The following is a 26,565-nucleotide window of genomic DNA, read 5'->3' on the forward strand; positions in this document are numbered from 1 at the left end:
ATAACTCTGAACAGGATAATTAATGGGGAAATCACACTTGATTATATAAAAGCTGATTAAAAGTTAAAACCAGATTTTGTGGTCTACTTTTTTCCTTCAGTTTTTAATTAGGAAAATAAGACCAATGTTTTAAATAAGCTTTCCTGCACACCTTTAAAATGTGTACCCCAGCCTTCTCTTTGAAGCACAAAAAGACCTGTTAATTTCCCCAAAGCTGAATTAGCTGCCTCAGAATGTGCAGTTGCAGTGATTGCAAATCCAGTAATAATGAATCCGTTATTTTGCAGTCCTTTCACCAAATTAATTAGAAGGGTTGCATTTTCAATTCCAATCATGTCGCTTTGTATTAATGGCTATGCCACTTAAAGACCTAAGGACTGTAGCCATTTAAACAAGTATGCTACTACTTAAGAAATGTTTTTGTGTATAAATGCATATTATGTGCTTTTAAATAATTGTGATTTTTTTCTCTCTCTTGTCTTTTTCCCTTGTAGACATTGAAGGTTTCATGCCTTCTCTTTCCGTGATGGATGAAGGCATTTCAGCATAGTCTTTGCAGACAGACCTGGGGTAGTTCTGCTGAGCGTCAGTGTGGAGATGTGTCAGCTGCTGCCCAAAACCTGCATTATTTCTTAGTGTGGCTCTGTGCTGCCAGCAGGACTCTGGCTTAGCTGTAAGCCCAGCACTGTGGCAGTGACACTTCAGGAGGAAACCTTTGGGGAGTGCTTGGATCAGAGCTTGTGTACATCTGGTGGCTGGGCAAGGTAAGACCAAATCTGCATAGAAGCCTAGGCAGAGGTATTGAGTTTCCCACAGGTGAATTCAGCACAGGACTGAGAGACCAGAGCATAAAGAAGAATGATCTGCACCTACTCTGCTTGTCTGTGCTCAAAATCAGAGTCTGGGTGAAGACTTTATTTAAGCCTTCAGAAATTTGGAACTAGAGTTCTACATCGAGGACTGCACTGTGGTTCTTAAACCCATCTGCTGTTCAGGCAGGCACTATGAGAAGAAGCAAGGAACAATCTGTGACACCTAAATTGCCAGTTTTAGAATTACCCTTACCAAGAGTACAAAGAGGCTGATTGTTTTGAGATCAGTTCACTGACTGATGGAATGACTTGTGAGAAGTAGAACAGCTCAAAAAGTATAACTAGTCCTTGTAAATGTACTTCTGAATTATAATTCTTCAATTCCACAAAGCTGATGCTGAGGGGTAGGAGAAACTTTTGCTTGATATAAGGTAGAGTCATCTGCAGTGGAGTGCAAATGGGATCAAACTAAGAAAAGGAGAAATTAGGCTGAATGTCAGGAAAACTGAACTATGAGACTTATTTGACTGTGAAAGAGCTTCCCAAGGGAAGTAATACAAGCCACGTTATTTGGGACACCTAAAATTAGACTTCAGAAAGCACTAAAAATAATGTACAACCTTGCTTTGGAAGGCAGGTGGACTAGAAAAGGCAGGGTTTGGGATTTTCCTGAGGGTTTTTTTTGCAATAAATTCTGCAATTGTTGGGCCTCATTCTGTTCCATGATATGGAAATCAAGGGAAGATTTACAATACTTTTTGCCTGAGAAAACTGAGGCTAAACATGCAGGCTTCTCTCCTCCACCTATTGCCAACTTTTTAAACTGTATCTTTTCATTTCTGTCCTTCAGGGATAGTTCAGACCCCTCTTCCAGTTACAAATATGTATGTTTAGAGGAGAGGAGAAAGGATCTGCGTGCCTTAAGGACCCTTCATGGCATTTCCCTCTTTTCTGGCTCTTAACAGACACTAGAACTGATCAACAGGATACTCCTATTTTGGTTTTAATTCATAGAATCATATCGTAGAACCATAGAATAGTTAGGGTTGGAAAGGACCTTAAGATCATCAAGTTCCAACCCCCCTGCCATGGGTAGGCATGACTCACACTAAACCATATCACCCAAGGCTCTGTCCAACCTGGCCTTGAACACTGCCAGGGATGGAGCATTCACAACTTCCCTGAGCAACCCATTCTAGTGCCTCACCACCCTCACAGTGAAAAACTTCTTCCTTATATCCAATCTAAACTTCCCCGTTTAAGTTTTAACCCCTTACCCCTTGTCCTGTCGCTACAGTTCCTAGTGAAGAGTCCCTCCCCAGCATCCTTGTAGGCACCATGTTCTGAAACTATTGTCTGAAATTGCCAGTCATATTTTAACTAGCAGCTTCATGGCTGAGGAGCTGGGTGTGGAGAGAAAGAAGAAGAAAGTGAAATACAGCCTTTAACCAAGGAATAGAGGCCTCCAAATAACATGTGTCGACATATTAAGAATGTTGTAGGCATCCATGATTTTCTTTAAATACCATGCAAGATAGATGCAGTAATATGAAAGAGGTTCTCCAAGCCAGTCTTACATATTCCAGTGTGTAGATTGTGCACTTATGACTAAATTTTAATACCCTTTTTATTATTATTGTAAGTTAGATTGAAGATGCCTACTTTCATCTACATACAGTCCTTCTCTGCTGTCATTGTCTGCTTCTGTGAATGACAGCACTCCTCCTTCCAAAGCTTGAACAAATAGAACCTCTCTGTGGAAAATGGTTCTTCATTGTGTAGGCATGAGATGTGATCACCTTCACACTGTAACAGTAGTTCTATAAAAGACTTAGTAATTTGTGTACACAGGACATCAAGCCTCTGAGTTTGTGATAAGAAAAAGAAAGACACATGTGCAGAGTTTTCTGAAAGCTAGTTCATTTGTAGAGAATTTGAAACAGCATGGGAGGAAAGCTATAGTGTGTCTCCAGTATTTCATTCAAGGGCTGTGTACTATAGCCCCCCAAAATGCATTCTCCTGTGGAGAAGATTCAGGGGGGTTCAGGATAGGGGATGGGAATACATGATAAAGTGAACACTACCTCTGCACTGAATTTTGGGTTGCAGATCACACAGTTTCTGTTCTGGAACTTAGGCTGGAGGCATGGGCACTGGGGCAGGGACTGGTAAGGGAGGCAGCTAGAGAAGTCATTTGGTTGTGTTTCAGACTGTGACTTCTAATTACTAAGAGCTGATTCCCATTTCCTTTCTCCCACTGCTGCTCGCCTCCAGTGTGCTGTACCTCCTGCTGCCACGCATGTGGTCTGCCACAGAAGTGTGGGTTGTATTTTTTTTTCGATTTGACTAAGAGCATATTTCCTAATCTAAACCCTTAATGAAGACAAAAGGTCTGTATTGCAGGGTAGGAAGATACTAACCAGAAACATGTTATTAGCAGGGAAGAGTCATTCTCCTTATGTCCATGTTTTTGAATGACTTGAGGAGAAGAGCTCTCTTCTGATAATAGCTTTTTGCACAGGGCGACAATGAGGGTGGAATGGTGGAGGTGCTGTGATGCCTGCTTTCTTGGAAAGCTTCATTAAGCCATTATCAAAGTGATTGTAGCCAATTCTGTTACAGATCCAGGGTGCTTTGATATGCTAGCCCTTTGCATGGCAATCTCTCAAGGGAGAAAGCAAGTGTTGCAGAGGCTCTGTGTATTTAATTTTTGATTGATCTTCCATAGAATTTTACAAGATACAGCAGAGTGGAAAATACTCAGATATTACCTGGGTGTTGTTCATGTACACTAAGTAGGAAATGGACCAGGCCGCATATATGTTTCAACTTTATTGCCTCTTCTAATCTGTCCCTAGCAAAACAGCCAAGTATTCCCCTAAAGGTTGTCTTGTCTTCTCTCCTGAAGTTCTCCAGATTTAACTGTCTCATGACTCCTGCTTACACAGGTGATTCTAAAATTTCTTGACCAAAAGGTTTCAGACAGCTGGAAAAGCACAGAGTGCCTGCTTTTAAAAAAGGAGGGATGAGGGAAATAGAGCCTGGGAACTGTGGTCCATTCAACTTGACAACAATTTCTAAGAAAACACCAAAATGAGTAACATGTTTCTAAATGCTTGGAGGAGACAAGAAAACAAATTATCATCTAAAGAGATGTATAAAGAGTAAATGTGTCAAATCAATGTAATTTCCTGCTAAGGTAAGGCCTTGCAGAAAGGAAAGAAATAGTGGATGTCATATTTTGCTTAATTGTAGGGTTTTGGCACTGTTTCACATGACATTGTGAAGAGTCTCAGAAGACAGTCATGACATGGTGGGAATAAAACTAAATGTAAAACCATGTTTGGAGCATTTATCCAAGAATCGATATCAAAATAAAAGAAGTTGTGAAGTGTGGCTTGCAGAGGGCTCTCTTTAGCACTACCTAGTACTTTTATTTGCAGTTTTACTGATGAAATACAGCAGTTGCATGTTAACTTCACAGATGACCTCAGATTGAGAGGGTATGCAGTCATCCCGGCAGCTGGGTTAGAGATGAAAATCAGTGAGTGATGCACTGTTATTCTGCAGGAGACACTTTAGGGTTAAAAAATGGATATGGCTTTTGTTGGCAGATCTGTGTCTTTTTCATCAGTGTATTACAGAAGAATTGTGAAAAGTTAACATTTAAAATGGCAGGAAAGACTCATGTGCCTCGAATTCTTGAAATGTCTGGTACTTACATGTCATTTGGTAATAGAAGCTTCAATTTGTAGAATTGTTTCTTCAGTTATTATTCTCTTTTCTTTCTTTTTAACATTGGAGCAAGTCCAGTGTACCTTACAAAGTTCCTTACTCTGCCTTTAGAACATCAAACTTCTGGCTTAAATTCAACAGAGTTTTTATTCCAGCAGAAATGTCTACATGTGATTTGTTCTCCACTGACTTGCATTTCAGGGCTATGAGGTAGATTAAGGCAAGGTGCAACAGTTAAATCTGGACAGGCTGGCATCTATGCATTTGGTATTAGTGGCAGTTGTCCAGATCTGTGAGCTTGCTCTTTAGATGAATGCTGTCATCAGATAACCATAATGAGGCTGTTCCTACTGTAGGGTTGGAAGTAGCGGAGTATGAAATTCTTCAGTCTGCTGAGAGCTAGAAATTTGGCTGATCTGCAGCTTACAGGGTATAAACACGTTCTTTTTTTTTTTTCCCTCCCTTTTTTCCTATTTCTCCTTCTCCTCTCTCCCTTCCCCTCAAGGACATAGACTTTGGCTGTATTTTTCATAACCGCTTGAAGCTAGAAATCTGAAAGGATGCCCGTGCCACCGCCACCACCACCACCACCACCTCCTCCACCACCTCCACCTCCTTCTGGAGGGCCCCCTCCACCACCGCCTCTGGTAAGACTGACTTTTCATCTCTACTAGAAAAAGCTTAGCTGTAGGAGCCCATTCAGTTCATTTATGACTGAGCATATATTGGGATGCATACTTAAAATGTTTCTACTGCTGGGGGTGCAGGATCAAAAAGTTCAGAGGTGATTGCATTAGAGTGCACATGGTGAGACTTCAGCATTTGTGAACACTTCTCCAGCCACAGGGAACTCATTTATGTATTGGTAACATGCAGGTGGTAAATGTTAATTTCTTCATCCTCTTTCTTACAGCTTCTATTAAGACTCACAGTGTTCAGCTGTAGGTGTTGCTTTTTCTAGCACATGCTGTCTTCCCGGGGATACAGCACAATATGCTTTTATACATGTGCAGGAACAATTACTGCTTGTAACAGATCATTACTTTGTTGTGTTATGAAGTAGAACATGTGCCCTGCCAACATGTTTGCTGTAAGTGGAGGATGCTCTGAGTGGAGTTTCAGGGCATTACTTTTTCCTACAATCACAACTATTGTACCTATGGTAAAACATGCTTAAGTAAGTCTTTGTATTCTGCTCTCATTTGTTCATAGCCTATATCTGCATTGAAATTCTTAGAACATTTTTGAAGTAGCGAAGCCTGGCATGGTTGTGTTTAAGATATCAAATCCTTTCTGGCTTCTTTTTTTCATACGTTTTTGTGTCACTGCTGTACTACTTGTGGTAAACATTAGTCCCTGTAGCAAAGTATGTGGTACTTCAAATGTACTTCAGTTTTGGGGTATTTTTAAAGAGCCTTATTTCTCCCTTTCATTCTCTGGCATTTTTGCCTGTTCTGTTCCCATGATGATCTGTTGATTTTGTTTGATACTGTTCTTATGTTATCTTCTTCCAGAAGGAGGTTTCCTTGCCTGTTCCTCTCTGCTGCTTTGCAGCAGAACCATTTTGTAAGACTCTCCATGAGTTGTGGAGATGAAGAGGAGGAAGATAAAGACAGCACATGAAATAAGCAGTGCTTGACTCCTTTTACCATTCTGGTTTGACTTTGGGCACCATGAGCAGAGATAGCAGCTCTTCTGGATTGGTACACAACCTATAGTTAGATAATGAAATATGTGGGCTGAATTTTGTGAGCAACTTAATGCCCAGCAATTAACGTCAACAGAAGCTGCAAGTGTTCTTATCCTAATAAATTTAGCTCAGTAAAGTATCTGGAAACATTTTTAGACTCCTCTAACATATGGTAGTTGTAAATGACTTGGGAAAGTTAAGAGGATGCCTAGGGACCAGTATGACCAAGTTTGGGATTTTCTGTTTCCCCTTCTTTTCTAATGGCTAAAACCACTACTGTGATAAGGTTTTGATAGAAGAAGGCTTACACTGTATTTCTGTGGTTTAGTTAGATCAATCTATTTCAGATGTGATCTTCTATGCATAAGACATGCAGAATTTAGGGAGTTTTATCTTGGTGATATGGTGCAAACTAGGCATATTTTTAATGTCTTTATTTAAGCCTTCTTCTTGGTAAGTGTTGACGCCAAAAAGAGCACATGAACTAATAATAAAGGATTAGTAAAGTAACATGGCAGAATGTTGTTTTTTCTGCAATAGTGTAAGGCCTTTTCCCTGTCAAAACTGAATGAGAGAGGGCTGACTGATAGGATCTGTAGTCTGTTTGGTGTGTTCAGCAGAAGCACAGTGTAAGTCAGCTCTTCAGCTGGTGCCAAGTTGCAGAGTAAAATCTTATAATTGAGGAAATAATGAAAAGTTGCTCCAGACCCTATTTTCTTTTACTAAGAAACTGTTTCCTAGGTGCGGGCATCTGTCTTTTACAGCTGCTAAACTGCCCAGCTGTTGTTAACACTTCCTGCATCTACAGCTGGAGGACGGAAGAAGAAAACAATTCTAACAGGCATGTAGCTTTAAGGAACACCTGCAAAACAGATAAGTTTTATTTGGTCAACACCTGGAAATGTTCCAAAGTAAAAGCACTGTGATTAAATCAGAGCATTGTTTACATATTAGCAATTAAAAGTTAGGTTTTAATTTCGTTGTTGATATGCGGGCAAGCCACTGGTTTTAACTTACTTCATTTATGTTAAAGAGAAAAACATCTGTGAGTAGGCTGAGGTTTTAGAATCCTGTCATTTTGACTGACGCCATTCCATGGGTACCATAGACTTGTCTTGCTTTTCTAATTATATGGATAATAGAAACATAGAATGGTTTGGGTTGGAAGGGACCTTAAAGGCCGTCTGATTCCAACCCCTCTACCAGGGTCAGGGACACCTTCCACTAGATCAGGTTGCTCAAAGCCCCATCCAACCTGGCCTTGATATTTTCCTCTTGATTTCATTATTACAAGATTTTTAGCAGTGGCAGTCAATACATTATGTATTTTTATAAGTATTTTCTTAGTGAATATCGTGAGTCATGGTCCCCAAGGATACTACAGTGCTTACTTCACTGAAATACTAAGCACTGTTGGCACTTGATTTTTTTGTACTGTTAACTCCCTCTTACAGCAGAAGAAAGTTAGGTTCTTCCCTACTGTTTTCAAAGATCTTGGATATGCAGATATTGTGTAAGTACTCATACTGAATTCTGGTCACAAAAGTTGTTGCAAGGCAATATTAAAGTGATTTGGAGATGGTATTTAAGACATGCTAGGAGCCACCTGTGCCAAGCAGCTGAAAAGTACTGGCTGTTAGAGTGTACTTAAAAGGAAACAAAATAGATTTTTCAGGAGGGAATGGTAGGGTATCAGCAGTAGCAGATGTAGGTGTCTGAGTCAAACGTAAATATAGCTGATTGGATTAATTGAGCATGACTTCAAATGCCTGCCTTCTGGGGGTCATAGATAAAGATGAGAGGGATGAGTAGGCAGAATAAAACTGTGCCCCAGTATAGTTTCTGGTACTGGCTTATAGAATTCAGATCTTCTCTCTTTCCCCCTCCACCTCAATAAAGAAATCTTAGAAAGGAGACATTAGGATGTTTGCTCTAAACCTTTTCCAATTTTATAGGCATAAGTACATCACATAAGGAAGGGTTTTTTTAATAGGTTTTTGTATTTATTGGGGTGGGGGGGATTATGTTTTTGTGGTTTGGGGGATTTTAAAAAAGCTTTCTGCTCCTGAAAAGGTGTTTTTTTTTAATTCACCTTTTGTTTCTTTTACCCCTTTTGCCTTTTAGTTTGGCATATCATAGAATCATTATGGTTGGAAGGGACATCTGGAGATCATCTAGTCCAAACCCCCTGCCAAGGCACAGTCACCTAGAGCAGGTTACACAGGAATGTGTCCAGACAAGTTTTGAATGTCTCCAGAGAAGGGAGACTGCACAGCCCCCCTGGGCAGCCTGTTCCAGGGCTCTGCCACCCTCAGCCTAAAGAAGTTCTTTCTCATGTTGAGGTGAAACTTCCTGTGTTTTAGTTTATGGCCATTGCTCCTTGTCCTTTGCTGAGCACCACTGAAAGAGTCTGGTACCATCCTCCTCACACCCACCTTTGAGATATTTATATGCATTAATGAGATCTACTCTCAATCTCCTCTCGACTAAATGGGACCAGCTCCTGCAATCTCTCCTTGTAAGAGAGATGCTCCAGACCCCGATCATCCCTGTGGCCTCCACTGGACCCTCTCCAGAAGCTGCTTATCTTTCTTGTACTGAGAAGCCCAGAACTGGACACAGTGCTCCAGATGTGGCCTCACCAGGGTCGAGTGGAGGGGGAGGATCTTTCTCAGCTGAACTGCTGGGAGCCATTTTGGTTAACTTTGGTTTGTTGTGTTTCCTGGAGTAGATACCACCACTGGAACTGACTAAAAGTCTTCTTTACCTAATCTCCCAAGAGAGGATTGAGAGAGAATTTTGCTTTGATAAACCACGTTCACTTTCTACATGCAGTGGTGGCTTGCTCACTGCTGTGCAGCCTTTGTACATTTGAATTCCTAGCGTTACAATCAGTCATCACCTATTAAAATGTTAATATTGAAGGAAGTGTGGATGTGTAGCAGCCCTGCTGGGTAATGCCTTATTCAATGATGTTTGTTTAATGATTCATATGTTTGTGGAGTTTAAGAAAATCATTATCATTAAAGTCTTAGCATAGAAATTAACCCCCAAAGTTGCAAGGATTGGGTGATTAAAGCCAGTAAAGTAGCACCAGAATTTTATTCACCTTATTGGCATAATGTAAACTAGGAGAGCAGCAGAAGAAAGGAATATGGTTACTTTAGTGAAAGAAGTGTGAAACTTGAAATAATACTGAATGCTGGATGGCACGTGCATGAATCTTAACGACTACCTCACTCTTATGTAGTCTAAAATAAACAAAAATAAAAAGATAAACCTATGTAGACAAACATATGTAGATAAACAGGGTTTACCACATTATCCTGACCTTATTTTCTACCCCTCAGAAAAGCAATTCCTCATGGTATAACACTACAATAAATGTACAATTTACAGAGGTGGATTTCCAAGGTTAAGAAAAACATCAACTGCTAGTTTTCCTTGGGGGAATGCTCTTTTCTGCTCCTCCACACAGTTGTCAGAGTGTAAACCTTGTTGAGCTGTTTCCTTCAGCCTTCCGAACAAATTCAGAGCTGCAGTACTTATCTGAAGTTTGTGGGAGCTGGGCTTGCCCCCATGACATTTAGCACTACTGTTGTTTGGAAGAAGAAAAAACAACATATACAAAACAGCTTGGCTAAAGGTAATGATGATTTATGGTGTTTTGATTTGGTCTTACCAAATATAAGAGAATGTGTGCTTGTAAGTGTACATGCATAATGTGTGTGCATGCTTGCTAGTCATTTACTGTGAAAATTAAGGTAATTCTGCAGTTTTCATTCAGACCCTTAGATGTGCAAGCATAACACTGGAAGAACAGAATCATGCATAGTGCAAACTACAAAAGATGAAGGAATGTGTTTATTAAAATTTAATGTGAGCTGTAAGATGACATTTAGTACTTTGTCATGAATTCCCTAAGTCAGGAGATACTAGATCATATTTATTGCAGATTGAGTGCATCCTGTTGATGACTGGCCATCGTGCAAGACTGTGCTAAGGGCTGGGCTAAGTGCAGCTGAAATCTTTGAGAATGCTTTGTTCCAGCTAAAATAAAGGAAACTGGTTTGTAGTGTTTTAATAATGTATCACGTCTCATACCAGTCTGCTGTCATAAAGAAGTGAGAGGCAATTATACAGAAAAAAATGGTGTGCCTTTGTGTGGTTTATGTCACTTAATTTTCAGGTAGTGGAAAGTGTGGGATTGCTTAGCTATGGCATCTTAAAGTGTTGCTGCTTTAGCCTTCTATTCTTGTAGTCAACAAATGCAGGAGGGGTAAGTGAGAGATAGGAAAGGTTTGGAAGGTGTAAAGAAAACCTAAATACTACTATTGCTCTGTCTGTTTCACGTCGACAGATATAAGAGCATGTGTGTTCATATGTGCTAATCTTGAATGCTTTACTTGAGATCTCTGAGGTGAGCACATTTATAATGTATTTAGGTGGTGATTTCAGTTTTGCAGGTTTCTTCATAATGTTGTGTGTTGTTCATGTCTGCATGGAATGGAAAGCATTTAAATATATTTTTCTTATTTTTGCTTTCACGTGTATAATTTTCATATGAAAGTATAGAAATTGCAGCATGTCCCAGAGGTACCAGTGTAAACGATCAAACCCATGCAGTAGAAGCAGCCTAGCTGCAGAGAGCTAATAGGTTAATTTACCATTCTAACCACAAGGTAATATTGCCCTGGAAAAGCAATACGCAGTGGCCACATATTAAATTCCATCTGTCAATTAATGCTACACTTGTAGCCTTTTAATTAAAAGAGAACCCAGAATTATAGCAGTACTTGAGTTGGACTTCCCCTGCATGGCTAGAAGGTGACATTGCAAGAAATGTTATTTACCACTCTTTTCCTATCTTGGGCTGACCACAATTTTGCATAGATGTTGAAAGGCATTTCAGAAAGATCAGTAGCTTCTATACAGGTAACTGGGTGGGGAAAATGCCCTACTGTTCTTAGAATGTGATACAATTTGTGATACATGTAGGTTGTGACATGTTGACTATTTTGTTATCAATACTCAAAGTAGTCATTGTGGGGACCCACCACTTCTAGACAGAGAGAACAAACAGCGGTAGCATCACCAGCTCTCCCAACAGTATATTCAGCTTCGTGCTGCATGATCTTTCCATTGCAATGCCAGGGTCTCAGTTTTCCTGTTTATACAAGAATTTTTACTTCTGTTGTCATTAATGCAGAGGAAAACTTGGGAATTTGAATAAAAAAGGAATCAGAAATCAAAAGGTGAAATTCAGATTTATTTTTGAAGGCAGTCTCAGAGTATTTTTGGTATCTGACTTAGGATCTTTCTGAACTGCTGGGAAACACTTCTAGAGTAGTTTTTATTTCACACTGCCCCCATTTTCATGGCTTCTGTTAATGCATACTTTCTTTTAGTGAAAGAACAGCCAGAATTTGTATTTAAAATGTGTGTGTCAGAAGGTTAAATACCCACAGAAAAGCCAAATGGCTCAGCTGGTATAAACCATCATATTGCTTCTGTTGTGCTTCTCATTCAGGCACAGAAATTTAGGAACCCACACTAGAGAACTTGAGGTACACCCTTGTTAATAAGCCCACTACTCCATTACTAACAGGACCGGTGGAACCTTTGACTAGACAAAATTTTACATTGTTTGATGGAGTGATGCTAACATAAATTGAAGCGGGCTTTATTGGGCACAGTGGTGTTTGAAATGAGCACTGGAATGCAGGTGTAGAGGAGAGAAACTCCTGCTATGCTATTCTGTCATCTTTTGCTCCTGCCACTGTTTCTGCTGGTACACTTCGAGCAGGTCGATGCTAGAGCAGAGCAGGCACTGGGCTCTGCTCACACTGAAACGCCTCAGCATCTGGGACTAATGCCAGGACTAGGCGGCTGCTAAAACCCCAGGAAGAGGTCTGCAACAACTCCTGCACGGCACTTCCCTTGCTAGAAGTTGAGGAACAAGGCTAATGTAGGCACAGCCTATCTAAGTACACACATTGCTCGATGACCTTTTCAACCTGGCAGGTTCAGATTGCAGAACTTTGTGCGATGGAGACTGAGATCACAGTTAATCATTATTGAGCTGGGTGTAGATGGGATTGCGAAATGCTGGTCCTGTCATTCTCTTGAAACAATGCCTTTATTGGCTGCCAGGAAGCTATTTGGCAGGTCCCCTTGCATGGTTTACCTCAGAAAAGTTGGCTGGAGGGTGACCGCTCGCATGGGAAGCGTCTGAAGCTGAGCTTGCTCGAAGGCTGAGAGGCTGCCGTGTTTAACCATGTAGACAAAGTGCCAAGAATTAATTAGTTTCATCCTATGCTACACAGCAGAAACACAAGAAGCAGCTCTGATGTTGCGATTGACTGTGCAGGTGGCAAGGTTTCCCATCATTAAAAAGCTTTAAATCAGAGGTCAGGGTTCTATTGTGAAGAGATGAACCCAAACTCTCACGTACCAGATCTCACAAGCTTCTTTATGAGCAAACAGGTTAACATACTTCAAATGAAAGCAGACACATGCTTTGTTGTTGAGACTTGTTGGGTTTTTCCTTAAGCTGGATGGGGAGACTGTTTTGATTATTTTACTTTGCATTTGACAGTACATGCATGAAACCACACCTGATGCATATTTAAAGTAACTTTAAGAGGGATGACAATACTCTATTGTACTTCTGTTTGTGACTTCCTGGAAACTGGGTTTATTTTGTTATTTTAATAAGCTTTCTGTTGCAGTTGCGTTTCTAGGCACATTCTCGGGGGAGGCTTTGGCTGCTGCTCTGAGAATTCATTGTAAAAGCAATGCTCCTGCCTGCTGGGCAAACTGCTGCTGCTGCATATACAGAATCATGAATTCTTGGCATAATTCTAATCTATTAATTTCACCTTGGGAAAACAAGTTCCTCTGGCGTTTCAGATTTCATGTTGGGCCACAAAAGCATAGATGACTTCTATAATCCTATGCAATGTCAAGGAAGATATCCTGGCTACCTAGCATAGAATCATAGAATCATAGAATAGTTAGAGTTGGAAAGGACCTTAAGATCATCCAGTTCCAACCCCCCTGCCATGAGCAGGGACACCTCACACTAAACCATCTCATCCAAGGCTTCATCCAACCTGGCCTTGAGATTCCTGGTCATCTTCCATATTCTACCTTGTTCCAAAACAACCTCATTATTATATTAAAAGATTATGACATTGTAGCTTGTTAGAATGTTCTGGCATCTTCCTGTCAATGTATTCTTTTGCTGTTAGTTCTTGTTTGGAAAAGGGTGCAATCTTTAAAGACTTTAATTCATGTAAAAACATTAGTCCTGACGGTTAGAGATTTCTTTATGGAGCATTTGTGGTCAGGAGCTTGTGGCTAAGTGGAAGGAAGTTATAGAGTAAGTTGCTTGCAAGCAGGTCTTCCCTGTTCTTAGTCCACTCATTTTCATCACCAGTGTTCCCAGAAGGGTATTTTAGCTGGACATTGCCCCTTAAGGACCCTCACTGTATGTCTGTGCCCTCCAAGACTGTTATGAGCACCAGCCCTGTGCCTGGCTTTCCTTCAAAGGAGCTGGAGCCTTATGGCTGGATGGGGACGCAGTCATCCTCTCTCCCTCCGTTCTCTCCTACTTGGAGAGCCTTGCTGTGCCATATGGGTGCTGAGAACACCCATCATCCTTCCTCAGATGATTTACCAACCCCCAGCAAGCTGTGTTTTCCTCTCTATATTCCTTCTGACATGACTCATGTACAGTGTCACACAGCTACCTTCACCTTTTTTCCTGATCAATCTAGATATGTCTACACCAGAATTCTACTTATTGTTAATATAGGAGTAATATTTGGACGGGGGCGTTTACTATATTTCCAGTTGTTCAGGATCTTCCTTGACGGTTTGCAGGTCCTTGAATGAAGGTTTAGGTGTTTCAGTTGCCTCTCTCTATTGATGGATGATTTCTTTGGCCAGACTTGGCACTGTCACATTACTGACCATATTGTCTATGCAATTGTTGCTGCTTTTGCCCTGTCTGCTGTTCTACATGCTGATTTTAATTGTCCATTGCCACGTTTGTACACTTCTGCATTTCTTAATGTAAGTTTGTCATCTGAATCATGTTGGACTGGATGCCAAGGAGGGCCATGGATGCCAAGGAGGGCCAGCACTGGCCCAGGAACTCTTGTTTCCATGAAAGTGTGCTGTGATCCAGTATCCCTCACCCTAGAGCTTTCTGTTCATCCTTCTTTCATAGAATCATAGAATGGTTAGTGTTGGAAAGGACTTCAAGGTCATTTCATTCCAACCCCCTCATCTGGTTCCAATTCCCATCTTTATCTTGCTGCAACGTCTTTCCCTTCTTCAAAAGCCAAACCTGGGGTGTTGCACACTGCAGTGGTGAAGATGCCTTGGCTCAGCCCCTGTCTGTGTGGGTTTGGCCAAGCATGGCAGAGAAAGAAACTAATACAAAGGCAAGGGTTTGTTAACGGGTATCCTCAAACCCTTCTTTTACCAAAATACGTGCTGCTTATGCCTTGTGCCAGCACCTGTGAACTGCAATACCTGCCTGGAGTCCAGAGGATTTCCCCTCCTCTGTTTGCAGGGGTGCTCTTTAAAATCTGAAAGATGATAGTTAGCACTACTATAAACTTCTTCAAATGCCTGGTGCCTTCTGCATTTACATCAGTTTAGTATCTGAGCACGTATACCTCTTAAATATTTTAAGTATCATGGGAGCCCAGAGGGTAGGTTGATGCTCCCGTCTGCCTTGCAAGATGTAAGGTGACTTTCCCAAGGTGATGCAAGTACCTCAGCAGTCATACAGCCAGAAATGGAGCTCATTGCCGTGGATTTCAGTCCATTTTTCTTAAAAACAAAAGTCTCTCAGCAAGTAATTTGCCTGACACAATCCAGTTTGGGGTGTTAAGGTTGTGATTAATCAGAGCCAGACCTTGTGTGGTCTGTATATACAGCATAAACAGAGCTGTTCTCTTAAACAAAATGATTCATTTTCACAGAATTTGTAAATGAAAGAAACTGTTATGAACTATGGGCTTCCTACCCACTGCAAGGTACTGCATGTCAGGAAGTGGCTCTGCATGGGGCATAATGACTTGTGCTTCACAAAACCCACTTCTGCAAGAGAGGATCCAGCCCTGATCTGAAGCCCAAGGAACTGATAGTCTGCTGCCACCCGCAGCCCTTTGCTGCAGGGAACTGTCAGTCTCACTGCTCCCATACTTGCTGCTTTCTCATCAGAGCTTCCCTGGCTGTGTCTTCCATTAATTCACCAAATCCCTGTCTCTGCTGAGTCCTCACCAGCATTTCCCTGTGAAGGTCAGTGTGTTGTGCAGGCAGACCACCCTCAGGTAGAGTTTGGGGCTGGTGGACCACACTGAGCTGCTAAAACCTGAACTGTTTCCTCTATCCTATTTGAGTATCACTTTGGCTGTTTCCTGTGCAGCTCCAGTTTTCCAACGTTATTTTAAAGATCTGCAGACCAGAACTGAACCTGTCATTTCATTTTTGCTCACATGTTCTTTTCTGAAAGGGTGAAACATCTCAGAGCGGTGTGCTATTCCTCCTTGCCACAGTACTGTGCTAGGAGGTCTGGCACGCTGCTGGAGCCCATTGCCAGGTTCAGGCTTGTGGCTCTCTGGATGCAGGCTTTCCTTTCAGATGTATGGCCAGAACTTTTCATCCAGCCATTTTCAGATTTAAATTTATGTATTATGCATCTTCTGGGGTTTTGTTATCATTTTCCCCTCATTATTTTCTTCCTCAGTGGTGGGGGAACATGTTTTGATTTGTCCTTTTTCTCAGCTCCCCGAGCTGCAGTGGTTTGGATCTCTGTATAATCATGCTGTCCTCATCCCTTTCTCTGCCAATCTCAGTTATCAGCTGCAAATTTTGAAATGCTTATTTCCATCACTGGTGATTTACACTCTGGAATGTCACTCTAGATATTGTGATTTGATGGTATTTTCCTGTTTACAGGTACAATGCTCAAGCATTGACCTTATACCTTACTCAAGGGCAAAGCTGAGTATGTAATTTAGGACACTGAAGACAGAACTAATGGAGTCTTGTGAGGTGAAAAGGGAGGAGTTCACTTACATCCAGGCTATTTACATGTGTGGTTTGATCTGTTCTATTTCCAAGCATGTATTGAATGTGCCATTCTTTGTGCCTGAAATAGTAGCGGAATAACCTAGTGGTTACTAAGGTAATGAGAACCCGTTGTTCTCTAACCAATTCATGTAAATAAAGTATGGAATTTAATTTCACCCTGTGTTACCTGAGGCAGCCCTGGCATCTGATAAAACAACTGATCTTCACATTCTCCTCCTCTTCCCTCCTGATTTTCACTGAAAGATTGAGATGTTTCTCTTTGTGTAGATAAATGTGGCTGCCCTGCAGATGGCAGGGTAGAAAGCAGCCTCAGGATTACATCTTTTGTCTTGCAGCTGGATTTCCTCAGTGACTCAAAATGTACTTGTGTTCATGCTAAAACGCTTCTAGTGCATGTGATTAGGACTGAGGATTTGGCACCCATAGAGTTCCTCTTTTTTTCTCTTGATACACAACTTACACGTTTGGTATCCGTTCTTGTGCTATGGATTGCAGGCATAGCATGAGTGCCATCCCAGATTAATTTCTTAATCAACAGGAGGAAGGTTCCTTTCTGATTGTGTATCACAAAGCAATATGGTGAAAACATGGGTTTGCAAACACTGGACACTGGTAGGTGAATGGGTAAGAGACTTACCTGGAAAAATGGTTATTGACAGGGACTGTCACTGGCCTTGGGAGTGCAGGCAGCAAGCAACAAATCCGAAGGAACTCTGATCGCTGTGCAACCAGGCAACACTACACCTAGAGCATCTTGTCTTTGTAATGGAAAAAGAGAATCCATATCAAGCTACTCAGCAGCTAATCAATCACCCGAGTCCACCAGGCTGGGCACGGAAGATTGTATCTCTCACGTACACAAGGGGGAAGAAGAAGCAGCTGGGGCACGGGGTGGAGTTGTGCTTGAAGTAAGCGGATCTATTGAAAGAGAAAGGCATCTTGTTTGCTCCATTATGGGCTTGCAGAATAGCGCTGCTGTTTTCATATGCTACAGATTGTGAACAAATTAATCTCTTAACCATGTTACAGTGATGTCAAGTCATGGGTCAGTCATGAATACAACCTGTCACATGTTGGGTATTTTAGCCTAATAGCTATTGGCATATGAAGACTTCATGTTCCAGTAGCCTATCTGCTCAGAGAAGAGGATCAGGGAAATGAAGTGGACAGCTGGCATAATATACGGACACTTGAACCCGGAAACAAAAAGACAGCTGCTGGATCTAATTTTAAACAAGTCTTGATCAGATCCATCTGGATCTCGGTTGTCCTGATACAGCAAAGTCACTAGTGAGAGCAGAGAGGTGTGAAGTTGAAGACACAGGTAGAAAGGATTTGTGAGAAGGGGAATCGTCCTCTTGCAGTTATGGTATTTCCATTTCTCACAGTGAGTATTGTCAGCTTACAGAAAATGTGAGTGGAAAGAGTTCCTGGCTGGTCTAACGCTGTCTGCACTAGCAGCTTCTGGGCTGGCTTAATGGGCAGTGGGACAGGCTGTCCCGTGGGCACAAGGGCAGGCAGTGCTGCTTCAGATTAGGAAACCGTGCGATAGTGTGGGGGGGTTCTAATATTTTAAAATAATATAGGTTACAGCCTCGGCCAGGTTTTAATTCTGAGTTTTACCTCAGGTGTCAGGAATGCGGCGGGCATTAGCAGCGGCCTGGAGTGCCATCTAGTGGGGCTCTGCGAAGCTAGCTTGGTTTTGGTTTGGTTTTGTCAGGTACAAAAATAACAAGTGAAGATGCATTGGTTTAATTCTTCACGTTCCAACCCCCCTGGCATGGACAGGGACACCTCCCACTAAACCGTGTCACACAAGGCTCTGTCCAACCTAGCCTTGAACACCGCCAGGGATGGAGCATTCAGAACTTCCCTTGGCAGCCTATTCCAGTGCCTCACCACCCTTACAGTAAAGAACTTCTTCCTTATAGCCAATCTAAACTTATCCTATTTAAGTTTCTGTGTTGAACTTTCAGCTTTCCTGCCTTCTGTACAACTGCATCCTGTTCTTGCTGATTCAACACAAAGGCCTTGAATTGATGGCTACCAAGGATGGTTTATTTCTAATATTCTACTCTGTGTTTGCTTATGTGTCCTTTCGAAGCACCCATTTCTGTGTGTGCCTCCCATCTAATGCTCTTATTGTTCACAGGCAAGTTCAGAGGTACCAAAGCTGCGAAAGGAAGACCAAAAGGCACGGAATGCACTCTTAGCTGATATCCAGCAGGGAACTCGCTTAAGAAAAGTGACTCAAATCAATGACCGCAGCGCACCACAGATTGAGAGTAAGTGTGTGCTCCTGAGCAAGGTCCTGGGTGAGCTGCCTTCAGTTGTGCAGGTCAGATGGAGGGTGTTCAAACTGAAGGGCAGGTCTGAAGTTCAGCAAAGGGCTGCGTCTTCACAGGGCTTTAGGGTGCAGAGAGGGGACACTTTCTAAATGTGCATCCTGCTCAAAGATCAGTAACTATCAACACTTCATAATAGCTCTGTAACTGATCACCTCAACAGCGATTCCTCATCCCAAAAAAAACACAAATGATGAAATCTTTGAGAGTTTCTCAATAAAATGTTTAAGTGGGAATTGCTGGCTCCAGCAGAAATGTTGCTCTTTACTAATAAGAACAAAAAAATACCAAGGAAATCTGGAAGCATAAATGTAATGTTGGCTAACACAACTTTTCTGGTGTCATTACTGATGTGAGATTAAAAAGCACCAAACAGTACTTTCTCCAAGATATGGGTCAGAGAGTAATTAATGGCAGTTTATTGTATTACCAGTAACTTTCCTTGCTGAGTGCTTAAAGAGGTAAAAGTCTGGCCTTGCCTATGTTTGGTGCCAAGTTTAGCAGTGTGAGGATGAAGTGACTTCCTGATATACCCTGGGTATTTTTGTTCTTTTTAACAGAACCCAAAGGAACTAACAGAGATGGAGTTAACCCAGCTGTTAACAAAAGTGGCCCTCAGCAGCCCCTGGGAGGCTTATTTGCAGGTGGCTTTCCTGTCCTCAGACCAGCAGGCCAGAGGGACATGTCAGGTAAGGGCTTCATTTGTATCTAAGAATAGCTGGGGGGAAGTGTGATTTGGGGTATAAGTGCTTTGGTGTGAGATTTATTGATTGATTTCTATTGGGGCTTTTTCTGAACCCTTAATTCATCATGTACCCCTGGAAGGCTCAATTAATAATGTGCTAAAAATCATCTTTCTAGACCTCAGCTGCCTTATTCCTTAAAGCACAAATAATGAGCTGTCTCTACATGGGGTAGGAGATTGAATAGATTGTACAGAGTTCTGAGACTTTTTATATTAGTTTAATGAAAACTTCTAACTGTGCCTCGAATAGAGTATTGAAATCCGAGCTTATCAACTTCAGCATAAATGGTAAAGCAGTCCTATTTCCCTCCTTCCATTAGTGTGCATTTCTATGTTATTACAGGCTTGTGCGTTACTTTAAAGATCTGCATTTAAGATTTTTGCCCTCTGGCTTTTATAAAGCACAGCTTTGAGCCAGAAAGGTAGCTTACTGACCTGACAGAGAAGGTTCTTGCTTCACAAAGGCAGGAGGGAGGCATGTCTGGGAGCCCTAATGCTGCTTTCACCTCAAGAAGCTCCAGCATCAGTGAGGGGTGACTTGTAGAGTGGCAGGCAATGGCCCCTGGCACTGCTGGGCAGCTGGTGCCTGCTCAGGCAGCACAGAGCAAAGCAGGTACGTGCACGGAAAGACAGATCCCAGCTCCTACATCCAGGGTTGCTTGTTTCTTCCTGGAAGGCAAACCCAGGATGCACAGCACTGCTTGTGCTAGGGCTTCCTCATATAGCATCAGCTGCAGTAGCTGCTGTGTTGTTGAATAGTTTCAATGACCATGCCTATCAGACTATGTGAATATAGAATTGATGCCTTTTATCACATCTTGCTTTGTGAAAAATCCTTGACATTTAATCAGCAAAATGCATTTTGTGAGGTCATTTTGGACATTTGCTGCTGAAAAGGAAACATCTGAACCTGTGCATTATGGGAAGCCTTTGGGCCCTGCTTTTAAGACCTTGGCTTTTATCCGTGGGATTGAGAGTCATGTAAAGTTGGTGTGAAGTTTTTAATCGTAAGTGAGCACTTCAAGGGTGCAAGCTGATGCATGTCAGTCTGCTTGTGCTCTTTGAGGCCTTTTTGCTAGGACCCTCAATTCCTTCAAGCAAGACAGCCCATCCACGTTCAGCAGGCTGGACCAGGCGCATGGGGCTGGTATGAAGATCCAGGCCTCTGCAGAAAAGCCACTTCTTACTGATCCATTTTGCAGAAACTGACAAGCAGGGAGGAGAGCAGAGTCCCTGGTGCTCACTGGAAGCCACCACCTCCTAAACCCCATTACACCAGAGGCAACATGTTGGATTATGAGGTGGTTTGGGAGAATTAGTCACTCGGGGTCACCACTAGGGAGGGGAAGACGAAGAGCTTGCCCTGTGCAGTGTTTGGCCTGAGGAGCAGGACCAATGTATAACGTGCTACCTGTTTTCCAGCCGGGAAGCCCGGGCAGCTCCCTGGGCTCCGTCCCGCCGTTCCCAAGCCCGCTGCCCCACCGAACAGCAGCGCTGCCAAGGCGAGCAGCGCCCCCCCGCATCCCACCGAAGGCCCCAGGGCAGCTGCCCCACCAGATCCCCCCAGCGCCCCTCGAGGACCCGGCACGGTTCCCGGGCGGCCCAGCCTGCCGGCCCCCCCTCCACCGCCTCCTGCTTCCGGCAAACCCTCCCTCACCTTCCCCCCTCCTCCCGCTGTGCCCCCCCCAGCAGAGCGCCCTCCCAAGGGGGTGCCCCCCAGCGCGGCCCCTCCTCAGCCTGACAAACTCACTAAGCCGCAGGCAGGTGCTCCACATGCACCACCCCCTCCTCCTCCTCCCCCCCCTCCCCTGCCCTTTGTGCCCCCCTGCGGCTTTCCAAGCAGGACAACCGATGTCTCGGCTGCTGCTCCCACCCCAGCTGAAGGCAGGGATTGTCTGCCCCCCACCCCGCCTCCCCCTCCGCCCCACGCGCACCCCCTTACCCCCAACAGGCTCTCCTTCCCGCCCTCCCCAGCCTTCAACAGCGCTCCGGGCAGCGCTGACGTGCCCCCGCCGCTGCCCCCCAAGTCTCCCAACCTGCTGTCCCAGCTCCACAAGCCAAGCAGCATCCAGTCCTTGCCGCTCCCGCCCACCCCCAGCCTCCATCAGCCCGTAGCACCACCCGAGACCAGGAAGAAGAGGCCCGGCCGAGGCGCAGGTGAGAGCGGCATGCTGGAATGATGGAAGATAGCAGGGCTTTTCCTTCCCTTTGGCCAGTCATGGAATTGCACTGGTGGGTGGGGAGCTTGGAGGGGTGGTGAGGTGAGGAGCTGGGACAGCTGAAAGATGAGGTCTATGGCATGGGAGGAACACCGGTAGCTTGCATGGCGTGCATGCGAGACATCAGGTTCTTCTTAGCCCTGGGCACATGTGCCATGTAGTTTAACTGTGATTCCTGGAAGCAACATGCTGATCAGTGAAAGCAACGTCTGAGGACCGCTGGGCTGCTTCTTGCCTTTGTGTTGGCATTGCTGCATCTCCAGCAGTCTCCTGACACTCTTAGGTAGGGCAGTGGAGTGCACACCACCGTGTCTGCCCCATCTGCAGTTGCTCAAGCACCAGCCTAGCCATGACATCCATCTAGTGCTGTACCCCTGCAGTCTGGAGCAGTATCGGCAATGGCAGGGAATGTCACAGGAGAGACCAAAACAGATGGGGCAGCTCCAGCCATAGATGAGCGAAGGCAACATAGGTGCAGTCCTCTGCTTTTCAGCAGAGGAGCAGGCAGTGCCTCCTGTGATGAAGGCAATGGGGCCAAAGGTTTCTCTGACTACTTGGGAGCAGGGATATGAGCTGGAGTGTGCCCTTGAGCAGATGGAGGGCATTGATCAGACTTCTCTGATCTAATGAAGATAATTTAAAAAAATATGAGGCTAGATCTGTGTGGGTTTGAGAAAAGGAGACAGAGCCTTAATAAGGCACATCTGAGCAGAATGTTCTGTACCCCGTGCTTCAGCAGCCATATGTGGAGGGAGAGATTACTGGTTCCCTTTGACAGCCCTGGGAAAGGCTGTGTGCAGGTCAGAGGCTTCCTGATGGGGGTTAATGCTGCTCAGGAACTGTCTGATGAGCCATTATTTTATTGAGCTATCTGTACCACATAGTGGCTCAACTGTCAAGGTTTCCATCAAATTAGCCTGCCTGTCTCCTGGCTGCCCAGGGGGAGCAGCAGGTTGGAGAGGCCTTGGGCTCCTTCCCCCTTACACAGTGCCCGTGGTAGGTGTGCCCAGAAAATACAAACTTTGATGGCTCTTGCAACTGGTCAGTGAAATGCACAAGAACAATGGTAGTATGGCTGCCAGGGTGTCAGGAAATTGTTTTCTTTTAGAAATACCATTCAGCATGGTTGGATTGGCTTGGGTTTGTTGTTTTTTTTCATGAAAAACTGCATTGTTTCATTAAGAACTGCTTCTTCTTGTGAAAGTGGAATGATAGTCTTCGCCTCCAAACAGGACTAAACCATACTGCAGAATGTTGGACTTTCCTTAGAACTAGAACTAGCACAGTGACTTTAATACTTCATGCTCTAAATCCATGGTCAGGCTTGACAAACAACAGCTATGAAGTGTTGTGTTCCTTCTACACTTCCCCTCCTCTTCTGCAAAGCTTATGCTCGCTTTGTTAAGTCACGATGATGTTTATGCACTGGTCTGCTACTGCTTTTTCAGGAACTGGTGCTGGGAAGCTAGCCACACCTCCACAGCCACCAGCAAGGTCACCTACAACTGAGCTTACCAGCAAGCCTGGAGTCTCAGCCTGGGCTGCAGCTCATGACCCCTACCCACCACTTAAAAATGGAAACATGCACATCATCGGTAATATCCTCTAAATTAGATCTCTTAGCCTTAGTTAACAACTTCAGTACAAAAGCCTGTGTGTCTCAGACCTCAGAAAGTCAGTCAAGACTTTCTTACAGCATTAACAGGGTCGTATAGCCAGAGCCATTAGAAACATTTTTGTACAACCTTATATAATGAGAGAAAACATGCAGGCTTTGAATCATCCAGTAGATGAGAAAAGCATGAGCTACCTGCAGAATTATTTAAGACTGTGAAAAGTTGCCATAATGTCCTTATATTACTATTCTTAAAACCAGTTTGTGGGTATTTAGCAGCTTCGATACTATAGAGCAAAGACTGCACAGAATTATTTTTGTGGTCTAATGAACTGGCCATTCATTCACAGCTAAATGGCTTGAAAACCGCCTAGGAATTACCTCTATACCACAATATCATCAATGCAGGAAACTGCAACTGCAGCCAGGAGCTTAACTTCAGTTAGTAGCAGGCAGTATTTGCAATTAAGCCAGAAAACTTGGATGGCTCACAGAAGTACTCACCAAGATTGGTTATACAGAATGAGCCGCTATCAATTCAGGGGAAAGCAAGTCAGCATTGTAAATTGAAATGACTTGTGGCATTTCTATTATTGTTTTTAAGTCTGTCTCTAACAGTGATTGATGTCTATTTCTCTGAAACTTCCCAGATGACTTTGAATCTAAGTTTACTTTCCATTCTGTGGAAGATTTTCCCCCACCTGACGAATTCAAGCCATTTCAGAAAATCTATCCCAGCAAGATAGCTAGAGGTAAGTGTGTAAACAGGAGGATATCTGATAATTATCCAGTAAGACTAGAAGCAGGGAGTGAAAATAAAGAACAGAAAGCAGCATTAACTTGAAGAATTGGGCTGCCAGCATAGGCACAGAGAGTAATGGGATTTGTTACAGTGGTAGCAGGGACCAAAGATATAATGAAAAGCTCTTAATTAATTAAAGTCTTAGGAGCTAAAAATAAAATCTTGTGGCTTTACATGCAGGCTGTGTTCTGTGGAGTGCTGAATTTGCAGAGCCCTTAATGTTAAGAACAGTGGTGTCACATAAGCAGACTTAGGCAGATACTGAATTGGGTTTTTTGGTTCACAAACTTGTAAAATCACAAAAGAAAGGTGACTTGATCAGTGTCTTCCATCATGTGTTTTGAGTTAAATCCTGCACATGGTGTTTTACATACCTGAGTAACAAAAGGACTTAGTTCCTGAGCCTTGTTGGGAAAGTAATGAATGATTGAACCTTGCTTCTCCTTTAATTAAAAACTGGCTATCAGGTCACTGTGGTAAGAGCAGAAGTTCACCTATCCAGCTTTGAAAACTGGTAGTTAAAGGTGCTGAAAGATCTCATGCCTATATTCTGCTTTTTATAAACCCCCGCCATTTCCATATTGTTAGCTCCAACTATTTACTTTGACTTTAAAGTTGAAGGGGATTTTTCTCTTTCCATGTCAAGGTACTTTGCATGACTTTTCATAGCAGCCTCTGTCAGTCTAAATTGTCTGCTGTATGATCAGATCAGAGACTTTTCACTGAAGGGCTACAGAGCATAAGCAATATATGTCTGTTTTTATATATATATATCGATATGTATCAGTTCAAGGATTAGACATAAATGCAGCATCCCTGCTGTAGAACTGTGTCCAAAATACATACCCCAAAAATGTATCTATCTCCTCTGATTAAACCTCTCCTATCTATTTACAGATCCCTCCAAAAATCCTCCATTAAGAACACACGTTAGATGAGAAGAGTCTTTTGATGCTCTCTGGATTAGTATTCAAAAAAGAACATCAAGATAATATCTGAAACAGAGGGGTTCCCACTACAGTGATAAGGATTGTATTTGAATTGCAAGTGCTGCACTGTTAACATTCTATAGACTGGAACAGCAATGTATATGATGCTTTTTGAACTGGACTACAGCCTACAGGAGTGTTAGTACTGGCTTTTAAATTACTGTATATAGGTGGATATTTTTTAAGCAAAGCAGCATAAAATTGAAATTCTTTGTAGTGTTGAAACAATTCTCAATCATGCTGACATGTTACCTCAGGATACTTTTTTGCATTACATGCCTGGAGTTAATTTTTCCCCTTCCATCATAATTTTAAAGTATCTTGGAAATTCTCCAGTTATTATTCAGCCACTTTTCAATGAACTGCCAGAAACTAACGTGCTACCTTTAATCTCTGTATGGTCCTTTATTTCTTCCATTCTGCCTACCCTCAGATTGCAGCAGAATGTCACTTTCATGAACAGATGGGCCCATAATCCTCTTCTCATCAAGCATGAAGAGGACAGAGATGACCAGGAGCTGTGGCTGCTGTTGAGCCTACCTCCTATTGAGTACAGATCCTTATAGGATAATGTCTGAAGAAGCCCAGCTGGGTAGGGTGGTCATGAACTTGACTTGAGAAGGAAGATGGAACTTTTCCAAACTGGAAGAAAAGAGAAGTTGTTCTACTGTAAGCAAAAAATAAAAAACCCAATGGTGTGTGTGAATACACATGCCATGAAGTATGTATGTAAGGGCAAGTGTCCTGTATTTTCCAGCTGGCCAAGTGGTTATTTACCATTTTGTGTGAGGGATTGTCTTTACCCAGCAATTAGGAGGCCTTTGGATGAGTGGTCCAAAGCCTACATTTTAAACAGGCAACTAGAGCTACTATTGTTCACACAAGGCAGTGAGGATTCATTGTCCAAAATACACCATGTGGAGCAAGCACTCCCCAAGAACAGAGTTGGCTGAAAAAAGGTAACAACCTAGTGCAAAAACATGAGCTTCTGCTTTTCATATGCAGCCTGGGGTAAGGTCTTTGGATCACAGATGTTCAGGTCTGGTCAAAAGAGATCTATTCCCAGCACAAATTACTGTTGTGCATTTCACTGCCTTAGGAGGAGTGCTGCCAGCAGCTTAAAGGCAGTGATCCTTACCCTTCACTCAGCACTGGTGAGACCACATCTGAACTTCTGTGTTCAGTTCTGGGCTCCTCAGTACAAGAGATATGGACATGCTGGAGAAAGTCCTACAAAGGGCACTAAGGTGATGCAGGGATTGGAGCATCTCTCCTATGAGGAAAGGCTGAGAGAGCTGGGACTGTTTAACCTGGAGAAGGCTCAGGAGAATCTCATCAAAGTGCATAAATACCTGAAGGGAAAGTATAAAGGTGAATCCAGGCTATTTTCAGTGGTGCCAAGTGGCAGGACCAGAGGCAATGGGCACAAAATTGAAACACAGGAGGCTCTGCCTGAACATCGGGAAACACTTTGTGATCGTGAGGGTGACTGAGCACTGG

The 26,565-nt window shown here is 43.0% G+C and overlaps 1 protein-coding gene across 2 annotated transcripts; it reads left to right on the forward strand.

Annotated features, from left to right (window-relative positions):
- Nucleotides 1-530: 530 nt before the first annotated feature.
- On the forward strand, nt 531-26,565 carry WIPF3 (WAS/WASL interacting protein family member 3). 2 transcript variants are annotated; one of them, XM_061351019.1, is made up of 8 exons: nt 531-764; nt 5,053-5,194; nt 18,503-18,635; nt 19,256-19,384; nt 20,863-21,597; nt 23,108-23,254; nt 23,925-24,026; nt 24,974-26,565. In XM_061351019.1, exons 2-8 carry the CDS (start codon nt 5,108-5,110, stop codon nt 25,012-25,014), a joined length of 1,374 nt encoding a protein of 457 aa, XP_061207003.1. In that variant the 5' UTR covers nt 531-764; nt 5,053-5,107; the 3' UTR covers nt 25,015-26,565. The 2 variants fall into 2 exon arrangements, with proteins under 2 accessions (XP_061207003.1, XP_061207005.1); XM_061351021.1 differs by lacking the exons at nt 531-764; nt 5,053-5,194 and adding an exon at nt 14,428-17,737.

Source organism: Neopsephotus bourkii, unplaced genomic scaffold (assembly GCF_033783945.1).
Source record: "Neopsephotus bourkii isolate Nb327-2 ecotype Australia unplaced genomic scaffold, CSIRO-AGI_Nbou_v1 NB_549, whole genome shotgun sequence".
In the NCBI taxonomy this organism is placed as follows: Eukaryota; Metazoa; Chordata; class Aves; order Psittaciformes; family Psittacidae; genus Neopsephotus; species Neopsephotus bourkii.

What these genes read in the sequence shown, in the direction of transcription:
- WIPF3 (XM_061351019.1), top strand. Translation starts at nt 5,108, where the DNA reads ATGCCCGTGCCACCGCCACCACCACCACCACCACCTCCTCCACCACCT. An exon ending in CCCCTCCACCACCGCCTCTG is followed by an intron (nt 5,195 to 18,502) that starts GTAAGACTGACT and finishes TATTGTTCACAG; the next exon opens with GCAAGTTCAGAGGTACCAAA. An exon ending in CAGCGCACCACAGATTGAGA is followed by an intron (nt 18,636 to 19,255) that starts GTAAGTGTGTGC and finishes TCTTTTTAACAG; the next exon opens with AACCCAAAGGAACTAACAGA.